The 19,000-nt window shown below is 42.1% G+C and overlaps 1 protein-coding gene across 5 annotated transcripts in view; it reads right to left on the bottom strand.

Moving 5' to 3' along the window:
* The window catches only part of fsip1 (fibrous sheath interacting protein 1), a 418,033-nt gene that overhangs the window by 332,690 nt on the left and 66,343 nt on the right, over window positions 1-19,000 (bottom strand). For all 5 annotated transcript variants that reach the window (XM_059955503.1, XM_059955521.1, XM_059955494.1 and 2 more), the window contains one exon: window positions 5,185-5,358. In XM_059955503.1, coding sequence (XP_059811486.1) covers window positions 5,185-5,358 — 174 coding nt within the window. The remainder of the gene's footprint in view (window positions 1-5,184; window positions 5,359-19,000) is intronic.

The raw sequence follows: 19,000 nt of genomic DNA, 5'->3' as shown, positions 1-19,000 counted from the left end.
TCCATGGCATAAAAAAAAGGTTGGAAACCTCTGTTTTAGATTGTTAAATGATTAACAACTGATAGATTGATTTTTGATTGACATTTTGTTCCTCTCATTGAAATTCATGACACTTAATTTTGTAATTTCCTCTCTCTCAGTATTTGAAAGGCAAGCTTTGGTTAGACAACCCACACTAAGGTATTTAATCTTAATTAAGAAACATTAACCATACACATACAAAATAAAGATACAGTATGTTGACATTTGAGCAATTCAAAAGCTAGATTCATAAGTTAGATATGGCCCTTGTGGCTAAAGGGATCAGGGGGTATGGAGAGAAAGCAGGTACAGGGTTCTGAGTTGGATGATCAGCCATGATCATACTGAATAGCGGTGCAGGCTCGAAGGGCTGAATGGCCTACTCCTGCACCTATTTTCTATGTTTCTATGTTTAAAGCAAATCCAGTATTCGAACGCCTGATGTTCAATGACAAAAGCCCAAGAGTTTAGATCATTCAAAATAATGTTAACATTACAAAACAAGATAAACCACTGAATTAAAGAGTATTTTATATCACCAGAAAAGTGGAATTGTTGAGCAATATTTCAATGTTATCCATAAAGGACAGCCCTTAGCCTGATAGCCACAATTGATTGTTAACTATTTTTCTCAAACTTGAGGAGTCTGTGCTAGTTAGATAACTGAACTTTTTCTTTATGGATGTACCTTGTCTGTTCATAGTTTAGTGAACAGTACACCATTAAATAACCAGCATGTCAGATAGTCTCTAGCCTGCAAAAAGTTAGCTAACTTTAACTTGGACAGGATTGAGAACTGCTATAGATTCTTTCCCCTGGAAGGAAAGGGAAATAAGTTCTGCAAGTGTTTAAATTTGTGACAGCTAAATTTAGCATGTGAAACATGTGAGAAAATTATAGGTAATGTACTTGATCAGGAAATGTAGATGATGACCCAGTAATTATAACAAACCGTTACTGTCTTGTTAGTAGAATTATCCCATGGCCCCACTTACATCTGGGGCCTGCCATGAAAACGTCAATATTCAACACCTTGAACCTACACTAAGTATTGCAAAAATTATTTGTGCATTTTCACATGGTCACTAAGCATAAACCATCCAGGACCAAGAACCAAGACCTGGTTCAGGAAATTGGGGGCTTGCTGAAAGAGAAGGTTGGAAGTCCAGGAGCTTGAACAAGGCATGCAGGGATTGTAAATTATTATAGATCTCTACTGCAGAGTGTACGTGCTCAGTCATTGAATATATTCAAGGTTAAGATAAATAAATTCTAGGATTGTCAAGGTATACGGTAGTAAAGACAAGTGGTAAAGGATCATCCACGATCTTACTGAATTGCATAGAAGTCTCAAGCAATTATTTGATCTAATCCCTAACTCTAATAAAGCTACTGCTAAAGTTAAATTGTGGAAATCTGACTTTAAGCCCTGCCCTGATTACAGAACAAAACAAAATAATAACTCACTGTTATTAAACAGATAAATAGCTGTCAATTTAAGTGGTGCAGTCAAATAATAGACTTTCTATAAGACAAAGCATTTCTCTTTCAATTACACATAGTACCCATGAAATTCAGTGCGGCTTAACATTACAGGAATGACTTGCTTCAAAATTAAAATAACTTGTCATTTTGAGAACACAGCAGCATGTGAGAAACAGCTGCTCCCACAGAAGTACCCACAAGTTCCCAGATGGCAACATTGATGAGTAGAAGTTAGGACAGTTTTGGTAGCCTACACAATATGGTGTTGCAGAAAAATTGATAAGACTTCAAATAGCAATCTGTGGCATCAGTAAGGTGTTTCCATGGCAGTTCTTCTTACAGTGCAGCATACTGGAAAGGTGTGGAAAACTCACACAGAGCTTAATCACAAGCCAATAGAAGAAGGCAATGTTGTGGAAAATAAAGCACTCATTACAATTGTTTTTTTTTTTTGTTTTTCCATCTTGCATCTTAATGAAGAGACTCTGCTTCACTATCAAAATCCTTCTTGATAAACCACATGCTGCAGCCACAAATATAATCACAAACTGCTGGAATCAGTTGTCAATATCTGTGAAGATCATAGTGGCCATAAAATTTTATAATTCTGCATTTTTATGGACTGAAGTATGAGTCATCTGCAACAGTAGTAGAAAATATGGCAAACATCTTTGAAAAACGCCCTTGAACAGCCCTGAGCCTTGACAATATTGAAATTGACTGTACAATTCTGCCTGAACTCCAATGGACTGGGTTGACAGGATGTCAACCTGATAGATAAAGCAGCAGAAAATAACAAACTGATGTTCCACAAAATATGGCCAAATGCATCATCAGTGTGGCATTCATCAGTCATAATCTGCTGGGGAACAGTTTTGTAGTATTGCAAAATTTAACCAAACTTCTTTTAGCCAATCTGACAGCATTCAGAGATTCCAAGGCTGCAAACAATCTGACACAAGACTGTGAGTTTGCAAGAGAATCATTTAAATTATCACTGCAAACTCAAGTGTTAGCTTCTGCTTGTGTTACAGTGGAAACGTACGCATCAGATGCTGCACAAGCACTTGCTGATCCAAGATTTGGGTGAGTCAATACAATAAGGCAGGGGTGGGCAAACTTTTTGACTTGTGGGCCACAAAGGGTTCTAAAATTTGACAGGGGGGCTGGACCAGGAGCAGATGGTCAGTGTTTTGGTAATACACCTCATAAGAGAAAATAAAATATCATGGGATATGTAGAAAACATGTGCTTTAATTTCAATTGAAAATGAACAAATGCATTACAACAAAATATCTGTCTTTGAAGTCCCATGGTATTTAGCTATTTATTGAAATGACTTTTAAAACACTGAAAATTAAATGAATAAAATACAGCTTTTTTAATAGTAACAGTTATTATTTTAAAGCACTGAAAATTCTGTTATCCTTCAAGATATTATCATCATCACTCTCCTCCTGACTGTCTTTATTTCAAAAACGGTAGGAGATGCAGGTCTACTTGTCCTGCTCCTTCTTATTCAATTGTCCCCTGTGCCAAAACTCAACAACGACCAGCACAAAGACAGAACAGTGACAGCGCGCCAGTATGCGGAGCGCGTTATTTGATCTGGAGCGCATTTTTTATTTTGAGAACGTACGTGAACCTGCGCACTACTCATGTCCATCACTTAACAGAAATGACATGTAACATGTAAGGCTTATTGAAAAAAATATTTTCAAATGCATTTTTTACATAACACAACGAAGAAACTTATTTTTAATTTCAGTGGGAAGAGTGTTGTTGGTCTCCCTTTTTAGCCAGCGCATTAAAGTCTGGATTTAGTTTTGTTGTGGCGATTCTCAGGATGGATCTGAAGTGTTGGTCAGTTAACTTGGATCTGTGGCTGGCTTTGTTGATGTTCATGACGCTGAATGCCTGTTCACACAAATAGGTCGAGCCGAACAAAGAGTAAAGCGCAAAGGTGGAGTAATACGCTGCACCTCAACAAAGGTCAATGTGTAGCGGTGTGCTACATGCAGCGCTAGAATTACGACACAGAGTCGGTAACTGCAATCGAAGAAAAAAAACTTTATTCGAAATCCCCAGCCTCACTTTTAAGCCTCCCTCAACCTGCCCCCCATGGCGCAGAGGCTCCAAAGCTCTGTGCTCGCAAATCCCCGCAGGCTATCTCCCTTAGCCGGAACGCTGGCTAATTGTGAGCCGGTTCGGATGTGCCAGGAAATGGGTCGCCACAAATGTATATAGAGTGCGTCATCTATTGGGAAAATGCCAGAATTGCGGGGGAAAAACGTTAACAAGGTTTATTAATATAATTTCATCAAGTTCTGCGGGCCGGATTAAAAAGCTTAACGGGCCGCATATGGCCCGCGGGCCGTAGTTTGCCCATGCCTGCACTAAGGGATGGATGCAAGCCAATGAGGGCAAGGTGGAGTAAGTGAACATATGGAAGTTACATGCCACTTTTAACTGCTAAGAGAATTTTAGAAAGTGAATTGAGAGCTTCGAAGGGTGTGCAAGGATTGGGGGTGGGTGGAGGGTTGTTTGATGGTAGTAAGGTAGTTGCACTGATCTGTTTCAGGTCTGGGGGTATATTTGGTGGAGGATAGCATTTGAATATATACTTACCGATCTTGATCATTCCTAGGTGATCACCAAATTTTTTGTGGTACTATGTCCATGTCTTTTGAGCTTTACTCCTGACGTTAACATGTTCTGCTGTCTTTACTCACTTGCACTTCTCAAATACCTGGAAGCTTTCCTGTCTTCCAAAAGATTAAGGATTTATTTCCACCTCATGATTCAAGGCACCAAGCAACTCATCTGGTTTCTTGATCTCACCTGTGCCCATTCATGTCTCACAGCAGGAAGAGAAGACCTCTTAAAGAATTTTCAAATACACTTGCAGCCACAAAACATAATCTATTTAAGAACAGCAGAATGGCTTTTAATCAGTGCCAGCTAACTTGAACTACTTCTATTCATTCTATTGTATCGCTTTATGACCAAAAAACATTTAAGTAGTATGTGCCTGGCACAATTTAATTGTTATAAGATCAGGATGATAGCCTAGTTTACACTTCTAATTATAAAGCACGTGTATGTATACCACATTAATATTGAATTTCTAAAATAAAACTGAAACATCCAAAATAATGTGAATTTTCACAAGTTACATTTTCTTACCAGTACCTTCTAATCCATGCAGTTTATCAACATTAAGTGTTATTAATGTATACCATGACATTTCAACTCACAGCAGTTCTTGTTATAAGAAGCGTTACACAAACTACATTAATGTAAACCTTAAAAATGGTTCACTGAAAAGTCTGCATCTAATAACAATCTGAAATAGCATAAAATTTATAACAATAATGTTGCATCAACAAAATATTGTACATACTTAACAGGTGAAAGATATAATAGCTGAAATACAAAATGAATTGATGAATACATACTAATTTCCCCAACATATTGCAAAAAAGGTACTTATTTTATAAATTGTTTATTCTTCTACTCAATCAACCTCATGCAAGTTACTCATTTGTTTGAATCTTTTGTTAATCAAATACACAACCATTTCAGAGAAAGTGTATAAAATTTTATGATAATTGTATTTTAAACATTTATACTCTTCATAGGTAAATTAGTTATTCATTGAATAGATTTATATCTTACCTGATTATTCCAGGTTTGTACACTGGATCTCATACTTGTTTTCACAGGGATATTCTCAGCTAAAAGGTAAGCTTGCAGTTTAGCATCAATCTCAGCCAACTGTTGTTGCTCTATGGGTTCTGGCGTACATCCATCCCTTTCTGCCACTGTTACTGCCCAGGGCATCAAAGTATCCTAACAAACAATAATATGTAAAATTTTGAAGTATTACTTGTGTGTATAAGAGTAAAATTCATTTTTTACATCTGAGAACCAAAGCATAGGAAGCAGCCAGGTGAAAACATTTATTCTCTGCAACACTGATGATACAGAGTTTCACACAGAAAAACTATAAAAGAAGAAAAGCTTGAGAAAGGCTGTTTAGCATTACATAAAATGTATGATGGTAATTAAGTAAGTGGTAGGGAGTCAATAGATGATCGTGTACAAAACTTAGAAATCACTAATAGTGACAATGAATTCCACAGATTCACTACCTTCTGACTAAAAGTAATTCCTCCTCATCTTTGTTCGAATGGACATACCTCTATTCTGAGGCTGTGCCCTCTGGTCCTCATAGTGGATTCATTGTAGACGTTTCTGGTACTGCACTCACCCACCATAGGAAATCTTTCCAAATCTACTCTAAGCCTTTCAATATTCAATAGGTTTCAATGAAATCTTCCCTCCCCCATACTTCTAAACTCCAATGAGTACAAGCCCAAAGTCATCAAACACTCGTCATGCATTAACCCTATCATTCTCGTGAACTTCCTCTGAACTCTGTTCAATGTCTGCACATCTCTTTTTAGATAAGGGGCCCAAAACTGCTCGCAATGCTCCAAGTGTGATCTGACCAATGCTTTATAAAGTCTCAGCTTTATATTCTTGTCCCTATATTCTAATCCTCTCAAAATAAATGCTAACATTGTTTTTGCCTTCCTTACCACTGACTCAACCTGCAAGTTAACCCTTAGGGAATCCTGCACAAGGTCTTCTTGTCCTTTTGCACCTCTGATTTGTTGAATTTTCTCCCCATTTAGAAAATAGTCTACACCTTAATTCCTTCCACCAATGTGCATCATCATCCACTTCGCTACACCATGTTCTACTTCTTTGTCCATTCTCCCAGTCCTTCAGCAGACACCCTGCTTCCTCAGCATTATCTGCCCCTCCACCCATCTTCATATCGTCCAAAAACTTGGCCACAAAACCATCATTTCTGTCTTCCAAATTATTGGCATATAATGTGAAAAGAAGCTGCCCCAGTAAGACCCCTGTAGAACACCATTCATCAGCAGCAACCAACCAGAACAGGCTCCCTTTATTCCCACTCTTTGCCTCCTGCAAGTCAGCCAATCTTCTATCCATGCTAGTATCTTTCATGTAATACCATAGCTTCTTATCTTATTTAGCAGTCTCGTGTGTGGCGCCTTGTCAAAGGCCTTCGGGGAATCCAAGGAAATAACATCCACTGGCTCTCCTTTGTCTATCCTGCTTGTTATTTCCTCAAAGAGTTCCAACAGACTTGTTATGCAAGATTTCTTCTTAAGGAAACCATGCTGACTTTGACCTACTTTATCATGTGCCTCCAAGTACCCCAAAACCTTATCCTTAATAACTGACTCTAACATCTTCTCAACCACTGAAGTCAGGCTAACTGGCCTATAATGTCCTTTCTTCTACCTCACTCCCTTCCTAGAGTGACATTTGCAATTTTCCAATCCTCCAGAACCATTCCAGAATCTAGTGATTCTTGAAAGATCACTACTAAAGCCTCTGCAATCTCTTCAGCTACATCTTTCAGAACACTGGGGTGTAGTCCATATGGTCCAGGTTATTTATCTATCTTCAGCCCTTCCAGCTCCCCATGCACTTCTTTAGTAATAACTACACTCACTTCTGCCCCGACACACTCAAATTTCTGGCATCACTATACATGTCTTCCACAGTGAAGACTGATGCAAAATACTTATTCAGTTCGTCTGCCATTTCTTTATCCCCCATTGCTAACTCTCCAGCATCATCTTCTATCGGTCCAATATCCACTTGTCTCTCTTTTACTCTTTATATATCTGAAAAATCTTATAGTATTCTCTTTTGCATTACCTTCACATTTCATCTAGTCTCTCCTTACAGCCTTTTTAGTTGTCTTCTATTGGTTTTTAAAAGCTTCCTAGACCTCTAACAACCCACTAATTATTCCTATATTATATACCCTCTCTCTTGCTTTAATGCTGTTTTTGGATTCCTTTGTCAACCACTGTAGCATCATCCTTCCTTTAGAATACTTCTTCATCATAGGAATGTGTCTATCCTGTAGCTTCCAAGTTACCCCAGAAACTCCATCCATTGAGGTTCTGCTGTCATCCCTGGTAATGTCCCTTTCCAATCAACTTTGCCCGAGTCTTCTCTCATACCTCTGTAATCCCCTTTACTCCACTATAACATTGGTACATCTGACCTTATCTTCAGCCTCTCAGACTGCAGGGTAAATTCCATTATACTATGATCTCTGCATCCTAAAGGTTCCTTTACCTTAAACTTGCTAATCAAATCTGGTTCATTACACAACACCCAGTAAAGGATTGCCTTTTTTCCTTGTGAGCTCAACCACGATCTGGTCAAAAAAGCAATCTCTTAAGAATTCTAAAAAAACTTAATTTCTTGGGATCAAACACCAACCTGATTTTTCCAATTTTCCTACATATTGAAATTACCCAGGACTATCATTACATTGCCTTTATTACATGCCTTTTCTATCTCCCATTGTAATTTATACCCCACATCCTAGCTACTGTTTGGTGGCCTATATATATTGTTATGAAGGTACCACAGCTCTGAGGGGCTGAAGGAGTGGGAGCAGCCCCCTCCTTCCGGGGAATCGCAAGATCGCTATTAATTCGGGACTCGGAAGCGAGAGACAATGCAACCGTCTTGACCATTGTTCGTAGGGGCACCTGTGTCACGTGCATGTCCCAGCTACGTGACAACTATCAAGGGCATGAATACCCTCGAGCAATGTGGGGGTGGAGATTGCATCACCCTACTGTGATGGACAGCCACAATTCGGCAGGTAAAGATAAAAGGGGGCTACAGGAGGTGGTACCCCCAGAGAGAGAGAGACGCTCCCGAAGAACTCGATCACTCAACGCTCCCGAGAGAGCTGGAAGCCGCGCAACGCCACGTGCGCCCCTAACTCCTTTGGCCTAGGGAGTGGGTGACTGATGATACCAAGAAAGACATCGCACTAACAAAGGGGAAACCAACTCTCCCCTGATTTAATGGAGTGGCTGCGTAAAGACCCGGGCAAGTTCTCTTTTCGTTTTCACCGATCCCTCTAAAACACGTGAAACCCAGCCGGAGGGCAAAAGTCTGCAGACTTCTGAGTGACTTTTATATTTCCAACGGAAATTATCCCCTAGACAACAGTCGAGATTATTTCATAATGATGATTATTGCTATACCCGCGTTTTAGATTGAGTTTTACTGCCATATACGATTTGAATGTTTGTATTAACCCTGCTTTTTGTGCTCCCCTTTTGAATAAAACGTTTGAAAATAGTGCCATCAGACTCCAACGGACCTCTCTATCTTTGCTGGTGAGTTATCCAGTTAGGGGATACGTAACAACTTGGGTTTCTCTCTCGGGATTTGACACCAAATTGGGAGGCCAGTGAATCGGGCTTGTAGTCCAAAACTTGAATCTGGTTATGTGGGTAGCCAGACGGGAAACCAGCAAAGATGGACGTGGGTGAATTTATGGAAAACCCGACGGTGGGGGCGCTAGAGGCGGCCACCAAATCAGACTTGTTAAATTTAGCGAAGGGGTTGAACCTCACAGAAGTGAGGTCGTCCATGAAAAAGCGGGAGGTACAAAGGGCCATAACCCAGTATTACATTGGGAAGAAGGTGTTTGAAGCTGAGGTATTGGGAGATATCCCTGAAGAGATACCATCAAGTGGGACGGTTCAGTTAGAGATGGAGAAAGTGAAGTTGGAAGGTGAAATTAAGTTAAAAGAGCTGGAAGCGGCTGAGAGAGAGAGAGAGAGAGAGGGAAAGGCAAGAGAGAGAGAGGGAAAGGCAAAGGCAGCATGAAATTCACCTAAAGAATTATGGGCGTCTCAGGGAGTTACTTTTGATTGAGGAATTTAAAAGTTGTGTTCCGGAGGAGATCCGAATATATTTGACCGAGAGGCCGACTAAGTCCGTCTCAGCAGCTGCTAGGTTCACAGATGAATATGCCCTAACTCACAAGACAAGGTTTTCCTCAACAAAAAGTTACCCGAGAGACCGTGGGAACGGTAGGGAAAGCCCGCCGGCTAAGGTGGAAACTCAGCCGGGAGCTAGCCGGAAAAGTGAGGATACCAGGCCAGAAACCTGGAGATCTCCTGGTTTGACCTGTTTTAATTGTGGGAAGGTGGGGCATATTGCATCAAAGTGCTCTGCTCCTAGGAGGGAGCCAGAAAAAGGGAAAGCAGCTATTCCTATAGGATGTATCGCGTTGATCGGGAAATCGGCGAGAGGGCCCCTGGTAGATGGAGTACAGGAGGGGCGTGAGACATTTAGTTCTGAAGGAACCGTGTCCCTGGAGGAGGGTGGCCCACAAATTCCAGCACGGATCTGGAGAGACAGTGGGGCTGAGCTATCATTGATTAGCCGTAAAGTGCTAGAGTTCGGACCTCCGACGGGAGAGGTAGCCCTGAAAGGCATAGGAAAAGGGACCGAAGTGGTACCCTTGCATAGGGTCATTCTCGATTGTGAGTTGGTGTCGGGACCAGTAGAGCTGGGGGTCCTGCCGGAGTTGTCGGCGGAAGGCGTGGATGTCCTTCTGGGGAACGACCTAGCGAGAGGAAAAATGGGAGCAGCAGTGAAGCTAACAACCCAGCCTGCAAGGATTGAGGCCCCTCCCTCAGATCTGAAGGTCTACCCCGCCTGCGCGGTCACTCGCAGCATGTCGAAAAAGACAGCTGAGAGAGGGAGCAGATTAAATCCGGCCGGTTTTGATTTGGCCGACACGTTTTTACCGACTCTGTACCAGTGAGGGTCAGAGGAAGAGAAACTGGAGAGTAAGGGGGGGGGGGGGTAAACAGGAGGAGGTAGACCTACCACTAGCCAGGCGAGAGTTTGTACGGGAACAGGAAAGTGACAAGGAGCTGATAGCCTTGAGAGAGTTGGCTCTTTCGGAGACCGAGGTTGAAACCGAGCCCGAAGGTTACTACCTGAAGGAGGGTGTGTTGATGAGGAAGTGGAGGCCCCCCCAAGGTGGTGGTCGATGAGGACTGGGCGGTGGTACATCAGATAGTAGTCCCGAAAGTGTATCGGGAAGAAATTTTGAATTTAGCTCATGAGGGACCATTAGATGGGCATTTGGGAATAACGAAGACAGTGGATCGGGTTCAAAGAGAGTTCTATTGGCCAAACCTGAGAAAGGAGATTATTGAATATTGTAAAAGGTGTCATACCTGCCAAATGGTGGGTAAGCCAAATCAAGTTATCCCTAAGGCACCCCTACGACCCATCCCCGCGTATGAGGAGCCCTTCTCCCGAATCATTGTGGATTTTGTGGGACCCCTACCAAAAACTGCGAGGGGCCGGCAGTATATCATGACCATGATGTGTGCCGCTACACGATTTCCAGAGGCTGTGCCTCTGGGTAATATTAGAACCGCTGTGGTGGTAGGGGCCCTCATTAAATTCTTTACCACAGTGGGGCTGCCTAAGGAGATACAATCGGATCAGGGGAGTACCTTCACATCTACCGTATTTAGGCAGATGTTGACCCAGCTAGGGGTAGAACAAATTCTAGCCTCCGCGTACCACCTGGAATCCCAAGGGGCGTTGGAAAGGTTCCACGCTACCCTAAAGACCATGCTTAAAACTTATTGTCAGGAGAACGTTTGAGACTGGGATGAGGCTTTACCCCTTCTGTTATTTGCCGTCAGGGATACAGTCCAGTGCTCACTGGGGTTCAGTCCGTTTGAGCTCGTTTTCGGTCACAGGCCCAGGGGCCCTCGAACCCTCCTGAGAGAAAAGTGGTCTAGCCCGACCGTTCAAGTCAGCGTGATCGACTATGTTCTGAAATTCCGGGAGAGGCTGCATAAAGTACGCGCCTTGGCAAAGGAAAACCTTAAAGAATCCCAGGAAAAAATGAGCCAGTGGTATAACCCGAGAGCGAGAGAACGAGAGTTTAACGTAGGCGACAAGGTTTTGGTCCTATTTCCGGTAGTTAACCATCCTCTTCAGGCGAGGTTTCAAGGACCATATACAGTGCGTAAGAAAATAGACTTGCTGAATTACTTGATTGAAACCGCCGATCGGCGAAAGCCGACCCAGTTAGTTCACGTCAACATGATGAAAAGGTACCATGACGCTACCTCCGCGGTGGTCGGGGCAGCCATGAAAACCGATGAGGTAGGGGGGGATGGTCAGGAGGGACCAGAGCGGGTCGAAAAGATAGGTATAGTCCCCACCAGATTGGAGAACTCTATGGTATTGGCAAGCCTTGCGGATAAAGTTATACACTTACAGCCTGAACAGAGGGAGCAGATAATACAGCTCATTCACCGGCATGCAGACATACCCAGATGTTCCCCGGTGTAGTGGGACGCAACATGATGTGATAGTTACCTCAACCCAGCCCATAAAACAGGCACCTTATCGTATGAATTCCAAAAAGAGCCAGCTAGTAAGGAAGGAGATTGAACATATGCTAGCTGCTGGGATAATCCGCGAATCCTTTTCCGCGTGGGCTTCTCCTTGCGTGGTTGTCCCAAAACCGGACGGTACAATAAGATTCTGTACCGATTACCGGAAGGTCAACGCGGTCACCCAGACAGATGCTTACCCTATTCCCCAGGTGGATGATTGCATTGACCAAGTGGGGAAGGCGAGGTACATCACAAAAGTTGACTTGCTAAAGGGGTACTGGTGCGTTCCTTTAACGGACAGGGCTCGAGAGATTTCCGCCTTTGTCACCCCGCCCGGGTTGTACGAGTACAACGTTATGCCGTTTGGGATGAAAAATGCACCAGGGACATTTCAGCGGATGATAGACGCTGTGATAAAGGGGTTAACCCACACCAAGGCTTATCTTGACGATGTGATAGTGTGGAGTGACACCTGGGGGGAGCACCTGGAGGCCGTGGAAAATCTGTTTACCCAAATGTCGACAGCCCACCTTACAGTAAACCTCGCCAAGAGTGAATTTGGTCATGCCACTATCACCTATTTGGGGTATGTGGTGGGAGAGGGACAGTTGGCTCCTGTGCAGGCGAAGGTACAGGCTATTTCTGAGGTTCCTGTACCCTACAATAAAAGGGCTCTGAGGAGGTTTTTGGGCATGGTGGGATACTATCGGAAATTCTGTAGAAATTTCGCGGACATTGCGCTCCCCCTTACAAAACTCCTGCGGAAGGAGGAAAGATTTGAGTGGGGTCCCTCTTGTCAGAGTGTTTTTGAAAAGTTAAAAGCCGTATTGTGCCATCACCCGGTGTTAAAAGCACCCGATTTGTTAGCACCCTTCTCCTTGGCAACGGACGCCAGTGATGAGGCCGCAGGGGCGGTCCTCTTACAGCAAGCAGGGGATGGAGTGGAGCACCCGGTAGCATATTTCTCTCGGAAGTTCAATGTACACCAGAGGAATTACTCTACCGTAGAAAAGGAATTGTTAGCACTTGTGTTGGCGATACAACATTTCGAAGTGTACATTTGTCCCGCGCAAAAACCCCTAGTGGTCTATACCGATCACAACCCGTTGGTATTCCTGGCCAATATGAAAAATAAAAACCGGAGGTTATTGAGCTGGAGTCTGATGCTGCAGGAATTCGATATTAAGATACAACACATTAAGGGGAGTGATAATGTGCTAGCGGATTGTTTATCTAGATGCTGAACAAAAGGTGTAACTGTATGGCTCTGTAAAAAAAAACTCTGTAAGACACTGTACAACTTCGTTTTTTTTTAACCGTTGGTAAAAAAAAAACGCTGTTTAGAGGGGAGGTGTTATGAAGGTACCACAGCTCTGAGGGGCCGAAGGAGCGGGAGCAGCCCCCTCCTTCCGGGGAATCGCAAGATCGCTATTAATTCGGGACTCAGAAGCGAGAGACAATGCAACGGTCTTGACCATTGTTCGTAGGGGCACCTGTGTCACGTGTATGTCCCAGCTACGTGACAACTATCATGGGCATGAATACCCTCGAGCAATGTGGGGGTGAAGATTGCAACACCCTACTGTGATGGACAGCCACAACTTGGCAGGTAAAGATAAAAGGGGGCTGCAGGAGGCGGTACCCCCAGAGAGAGAGACGCTCCTGAAGAACTCGATCGCTCAACGCTCCCGAGAGAGCTGGAAGCCGCGCAACGCCACATGCGCTCCTAACTCCTTTGGCCTAGGGAGTGGGTGACTGATGACACCGAGAAAGACATCGCACTAACAAAGGGGAAACCAACGCTCCCCTGATTTAATGGAGTGGCTGCGTAAAGACCCGGGCAAGTTCGCTTTTCATTTTCACCGATCCCTCTAAAACCCGTGAAACCCAGCCGGAGGGCAAAAGTCTGCAGACTTCTGAGTGACTTTTATATTTCCAACGGAAATTATCCCCTAGACAACAGTTGAGATTATTTCATAATGATGATTATTGCTATACCCGCGTTTTAGATTGAGTTTTACTGCCATATACGATTTGAATGTTTGTATTAACCCTGCTTTTTGTGCTCCCCTTTTGAATAAAATGTTTGAAAATAGTACAATCAGACTCCAACAGACCTCTCTATCTTTGCTGGTGAGTTATCCAGCTACGGGATACGTAACAATATACACATATATAACTCCCATCAAGGCCTTTTAACCCTAACACTCTCTTAACTCCACCCACAAGGACTCTACATCTTCCAGTCCTATGTCACCTCTTCCTAAGGATTTGATTTCATTTTTTACCAACAGAGTTGCACCATACCATCTGCTTACCTACTTGTCCATTTGATATAATGTGTATCCTAGGATGTTTAGCTCACAACTAGGATCTTCTTATGGCCACAACTCAATGATGCACACAACATTATACTTACCAATCTCTAACTGCACTACAAGATTATCTACCTTATTGCATATCCTGCATGTATTCAAATATAACACCTACAGTCCTGTACTTGCCACACTTTTCAATTTTGTTGCCATGTTATACTTCAACTCATCCCACTGACTGCAATTATTCCCTATCATCTGCCTGTGCTTCCTCACAGTCTCACTACACAATGCATTGATTTGTATTCCAACTGCCCCATCGTCAGCCCTATCATTCCAGTTTCTACCCTCCGGTTAAATTAACTTAAATCCTCCCCAAAAGCTTCTACCAAACTTGCCCGCAAGGATCTTGGTCCCCTTTGGGTTCAGGTGTAACCCAGCCTTTTTGTACAGGTCATACCTTTCCCAGAAAAAATCCTGATGATCCAGAAATTTAAAACCCTGCCTCCTGCACCACTTCCTTAACTAGTCATTCATCTGTAATATCATCCTATTCCTGCCCTGACTAGCATGTGGTATTGGGAGTAATCCAGAGATTATTACCTTGGAGATCTTGCTGTTCAGACTCTTCCTTAACCCCCTATACTCACCATAGGGAGTATACTCACCATCTCCCTCCCTTCCTCTGTAAATTGGTGCCAATGTGCACCACAACCTCTGGCTGCTCACCCTCCCTCTAGAGAAACTTCTGCAGCTGCTCTCAGACATCCTGGACCCTAGCACCTGGAATACCATTCTGGTGTCTTCTGCATGGCCAAAGAATCCCCTATCTCACTAATTGTAGAGTCTCTTATTGCTTTTGCACTTTCCTGCTGGGCCTCAGAGCCAACTGAGTGCCACTAGCCTGGCTGATGCTGCTGTGCCCTGATAAGTCCATCCGCAGCAATATCCAAAAGGGTATACTTGTTGCTGAGGGGAACTCTGCATTGACTACTTACTTCCTTTATTTCTCCTGGTGGTCACCCATCTACTCTGAAGCCTGCACTCTGGGTGTGATAATTAAGCTTTTTTCTGAGAAAGAAAACTTAGAGATGCATGTAATAGCAATTTAGTAGTCATAGAATCTAGATTTGTCCTAGAAAATCCTTCAGGAAATATTGAAAAATATAAATATTAAAACATAAATGACATTATCATTTTTCTTAAAAGCATTATGAACACAATCAATTCTGTAGAACAGTACTGGATTCATTTCCTTCAGCTTCCTGTTACCTAGTACCAGCACCATAAGCTGCGATTTGGTATTTACAGCAATAGACTCTTCACTAATGCCAATTAAAGCAACTGTATCTGTCACGTTCTAATAAAATATGGTTGCAGTGTTGACAGGATTTTAAATAAGTTAATTTTAAATCAATGCCAGATGAAAATCAGTACTATGTTCATTAAGATAATCATTTTATTTTCCTAGCATTGTTACATTCTAAAATGGAGTGGTGGTGAGCCACACAAAACTCTTCACAGGTTAAATAAATGTATTTATTTCACTGATTTTTCACTTTGTGGAGGCTGAGTGGGGAGTGGGGAAGGGGAAAAATCATCTAGTTAATGGATCACATAGTCCATGAGCACTCTCCAATTGTATAAGTCATGGCAATTTATATATACTCAGTGATAGCAGCGCAAGCTTTACAATGTACAAATGTTCTGTAATCACTTCTGTGCCAATCCCACACAAGAATTCACATTGTCATTATTCTGGCTTCACCTTCCCTGCCACGGCGTGTGCCTGCATTTGGGATATGGTAGTCTCATGGCCAATGTATCCCTTTGTTCAATGAAGGCCTTGGTTATCATTCTGATGGGCCAATCCCACATTTCTCTCTGCAGCCTTCTTGTATTCCTTATGCTGTTACGTAAACCAGCTCTGACTTATTTGATGGAGTAGAAATATACTTTTGTCTAACACTATGCTTTCATAATATAATTTGTAAGCTAAAATTACAGATTGGGGACGTCCAAATATCTGTGCTATGTGACTCTTCAAAAAGGTTAGAGCTCAACACAGCAGTCACATTGCATGTTATTGATGCTTTAAATCTATTCCTTCTACAAATTGGTGATGAGCAAAAATTCTTCAGTTTACTGAATATTCTGAGTATTCTTACTGACTAGCCCATCACCTCACATACCAAATGAGGACACACATGACAGCTCCCTTAACCCTCTTGCCTTACACAGTTCATACTGACTTTCTCTTCTGTCCATAACCACTTTCATAAGACAATAAGACATAGCAGGAGAATTAGGCCATTCAGCCCATCGAGTTTGCTCTACCATTCCATTATGGCTGATTTATTAACCCCCTCAACCCCATCATTTTGCCTTCTCCCCATAATCTTTGACACCTTGACTAATCAAGAACCTATCAATTTCTGCTTTAAATCTACCCAAAGACCTGGCATCCACAAACATCTGTGGCAATGAATTCCAAAGATTCATTACCCTCTAGTTAAAGGAATTCCTCCTCATCTCTGTTCTAAATAGATGTCCCTCTATTCAGAGGCCATGACCTCTAGTCCTAGAATCCCCCACAACAGGAAATATCCTCTCACCATCCAGTCTATCTAGGCCTTTCAATATTCAATAGGTTTCATGAGATTCCACCTCATTCTTCTAAACTCCAGCAAGTACAAGCCCAGAGCTGTCAAACTCTCCCCATAACTTTCAGGGAACCCTGCACAAGGACTCTCTGGTCCCTTTGCACCTCTGTTCTCACCATTTACAAAATAGCCTATGCCTTTATTCCTTCTATCAACATGCACTTCCCTACACAGTATTCTATCTGCCACTTCTTTGCCTATTCTCCCAACCTGTCTAAATCCTTCCGCAGAATCCTGCTTCCTCAACATTACCTGTCCATCCACCTATCTTTGTATCACCCACAATCTTGCCACAAAGCCACTTTCTCTCCTACCTATCATATTCACATAATCACCAATTTTCATAAATTCAAAAGATTGCCTGAAAAAATGTATGCAAGATTTCTTGTCTAAAGTTACAGGCCTTACACAACATCTGTTCCAGCAGATAAATTAACCAAAAGATATAATGTTAAAATATGGAGCCAATCAAAGGCACTTTTCAATCTCAACAAAGCAAGCCCTAGCTTGCATAGTTTAGGTAACAGATACACTGCAGTTCTTATAAAGATAATGCTATTTTCACTGGAGTCCACAGAATTTTAGCAGAATTACAATCTTTGTAGAAATGTATAATGTTATTCGGGTCCTGATCAGCATATGGGCATACAGAGCAACAAAAAGCAAGATATATTGTAAAGACTAGGTTGCCATATGCAGAAATTCCAAATTGCTTCCTCAGATACAGTAGGCTGTGGGACAGGTAAACAGAGCAAGAAGTACTGATACAAGTAGCTCCAGATGTAGATGGATAAAAATGAACAGCAAACATGATGCTGGAGGAACTCAGCTGGTCAGATAGTACCTGTGGAGGAAACAGACAGTTGTTTGGATTGAGCCCTTCCTATGGATTGAAAAGATAGAAGGAAGATTGCCAGTACAAAGAGAAAAAGAGGGAATGGAGCAAGAGTGGGCAAGCCAAAAATGGATCCAAGTGAGGAGGGGTGATAAGCAGATAGAGAAGGAGAGAGTGGAAATAGCAATTGAGGCTCAGAGGGGATAGAATGAGGATGCAAAGGGCTGCAGATGATACACTTTGATAGCAAACTACGGTGGAGTATGAAATTGAATAAATGAGAGTGTGGGCTAATCTGACCAGTAGGGGAAGTGAAACCAATGAAAGGACCATGAGACAGAGAGAACACAGCAGACAGGTAGTCATGAAGTAAAACCACATTTGATGAAGTACAGTTCTTCTTAATCCACCTGCTTGAGTTTAAGCAAATGTGGAGACCAGTAGTGCCATGCTATATAAAAGGAATAAATCAATAATACTGGGATATATCTCAAACATGTCTTCTTAAAGACCTTCCATTCTTGACTATATTCTGTTTTTACATGTTACTATTTGGATAATAGTTTGTACAATATACAGTACAACTCTTTGTGCTTATTACAAAATAAGATCTGTGATTTTTAAATTAAATATAATTGGCAGTTTTTCTGCTAAGCATCAAAAGTTAACTTGTTTAAAAATTATTGCATTTTAGATCTCTGATGCATTTCCCTCTTTAAATAAAATTGGAGAATTCACAATATTCCTGAATCCAGGTTGCATCAGTAGAAGGAGCCCATTAAATAGTTTGTGTAATACCCCAATTAACAGCTTTCTCTGTCTGATGTAACACCCTTTGAACTATTCTATGACTGTTATTTTTATAACTAAGTTCCTATCCCAATCTTTCATGCTTCATCCAGTGCTGAATGTGGCTTTTTGGCCTAATGAGTGAGCTAATTACTACAAATTCTCTTGTTCCTCCCTATAATCCTTCAGATATCTCCTGATCAAATATTCAACCACTGGATGTACTGATATGACAGCAGAAAAGACCAAATGTGAAAGTGACAATTTGCTGTGGTGGTATAAACCTGCACTAAAGGAATGTGAGAGTTGGGAATCTGAAGTCAAAGCTGGAAATAATTCTTCTAAAAGGATTTGTATACAGAGATTCAGCTAAATTGACCTCTTGGAGGAGTCATGTTTCCACATGCAGAATTTGAAATGTCAGATAGAGGCAAACACTCACATTCTCGAATAAAAGTCCTCCTGTCTACATGACCAAATTGATGCAAAAAAAATCAAAAGTGGCCTCTGTATTAGCTTCTAATCCCTCCCCAAATGTTACTGGATCAAAATGGTTTGTTTGCTAGAAGTATAGAACTATCTGAT

Source organism: Hypanus sabinus, chromosome 2, assembly GCF_030144855.1.
Source record: "Hypanus sabinus isolate sHypSab1 chromosome 2, sHypSab1.hap1, whole genome shotgun sequence".
Taxonomy (NCBI): Eukaryota; Metazoa; Chordata; class Chondrichthyes; order Myliobatiformes; family Dasyatidae; genus Hypanus; species Hypanus sabinus.
The sequence above is the reverse complement of the archived record's forward strand: the minus strand, read 5'-3'. Positions and strand labels throughout refer to the sequence as shown.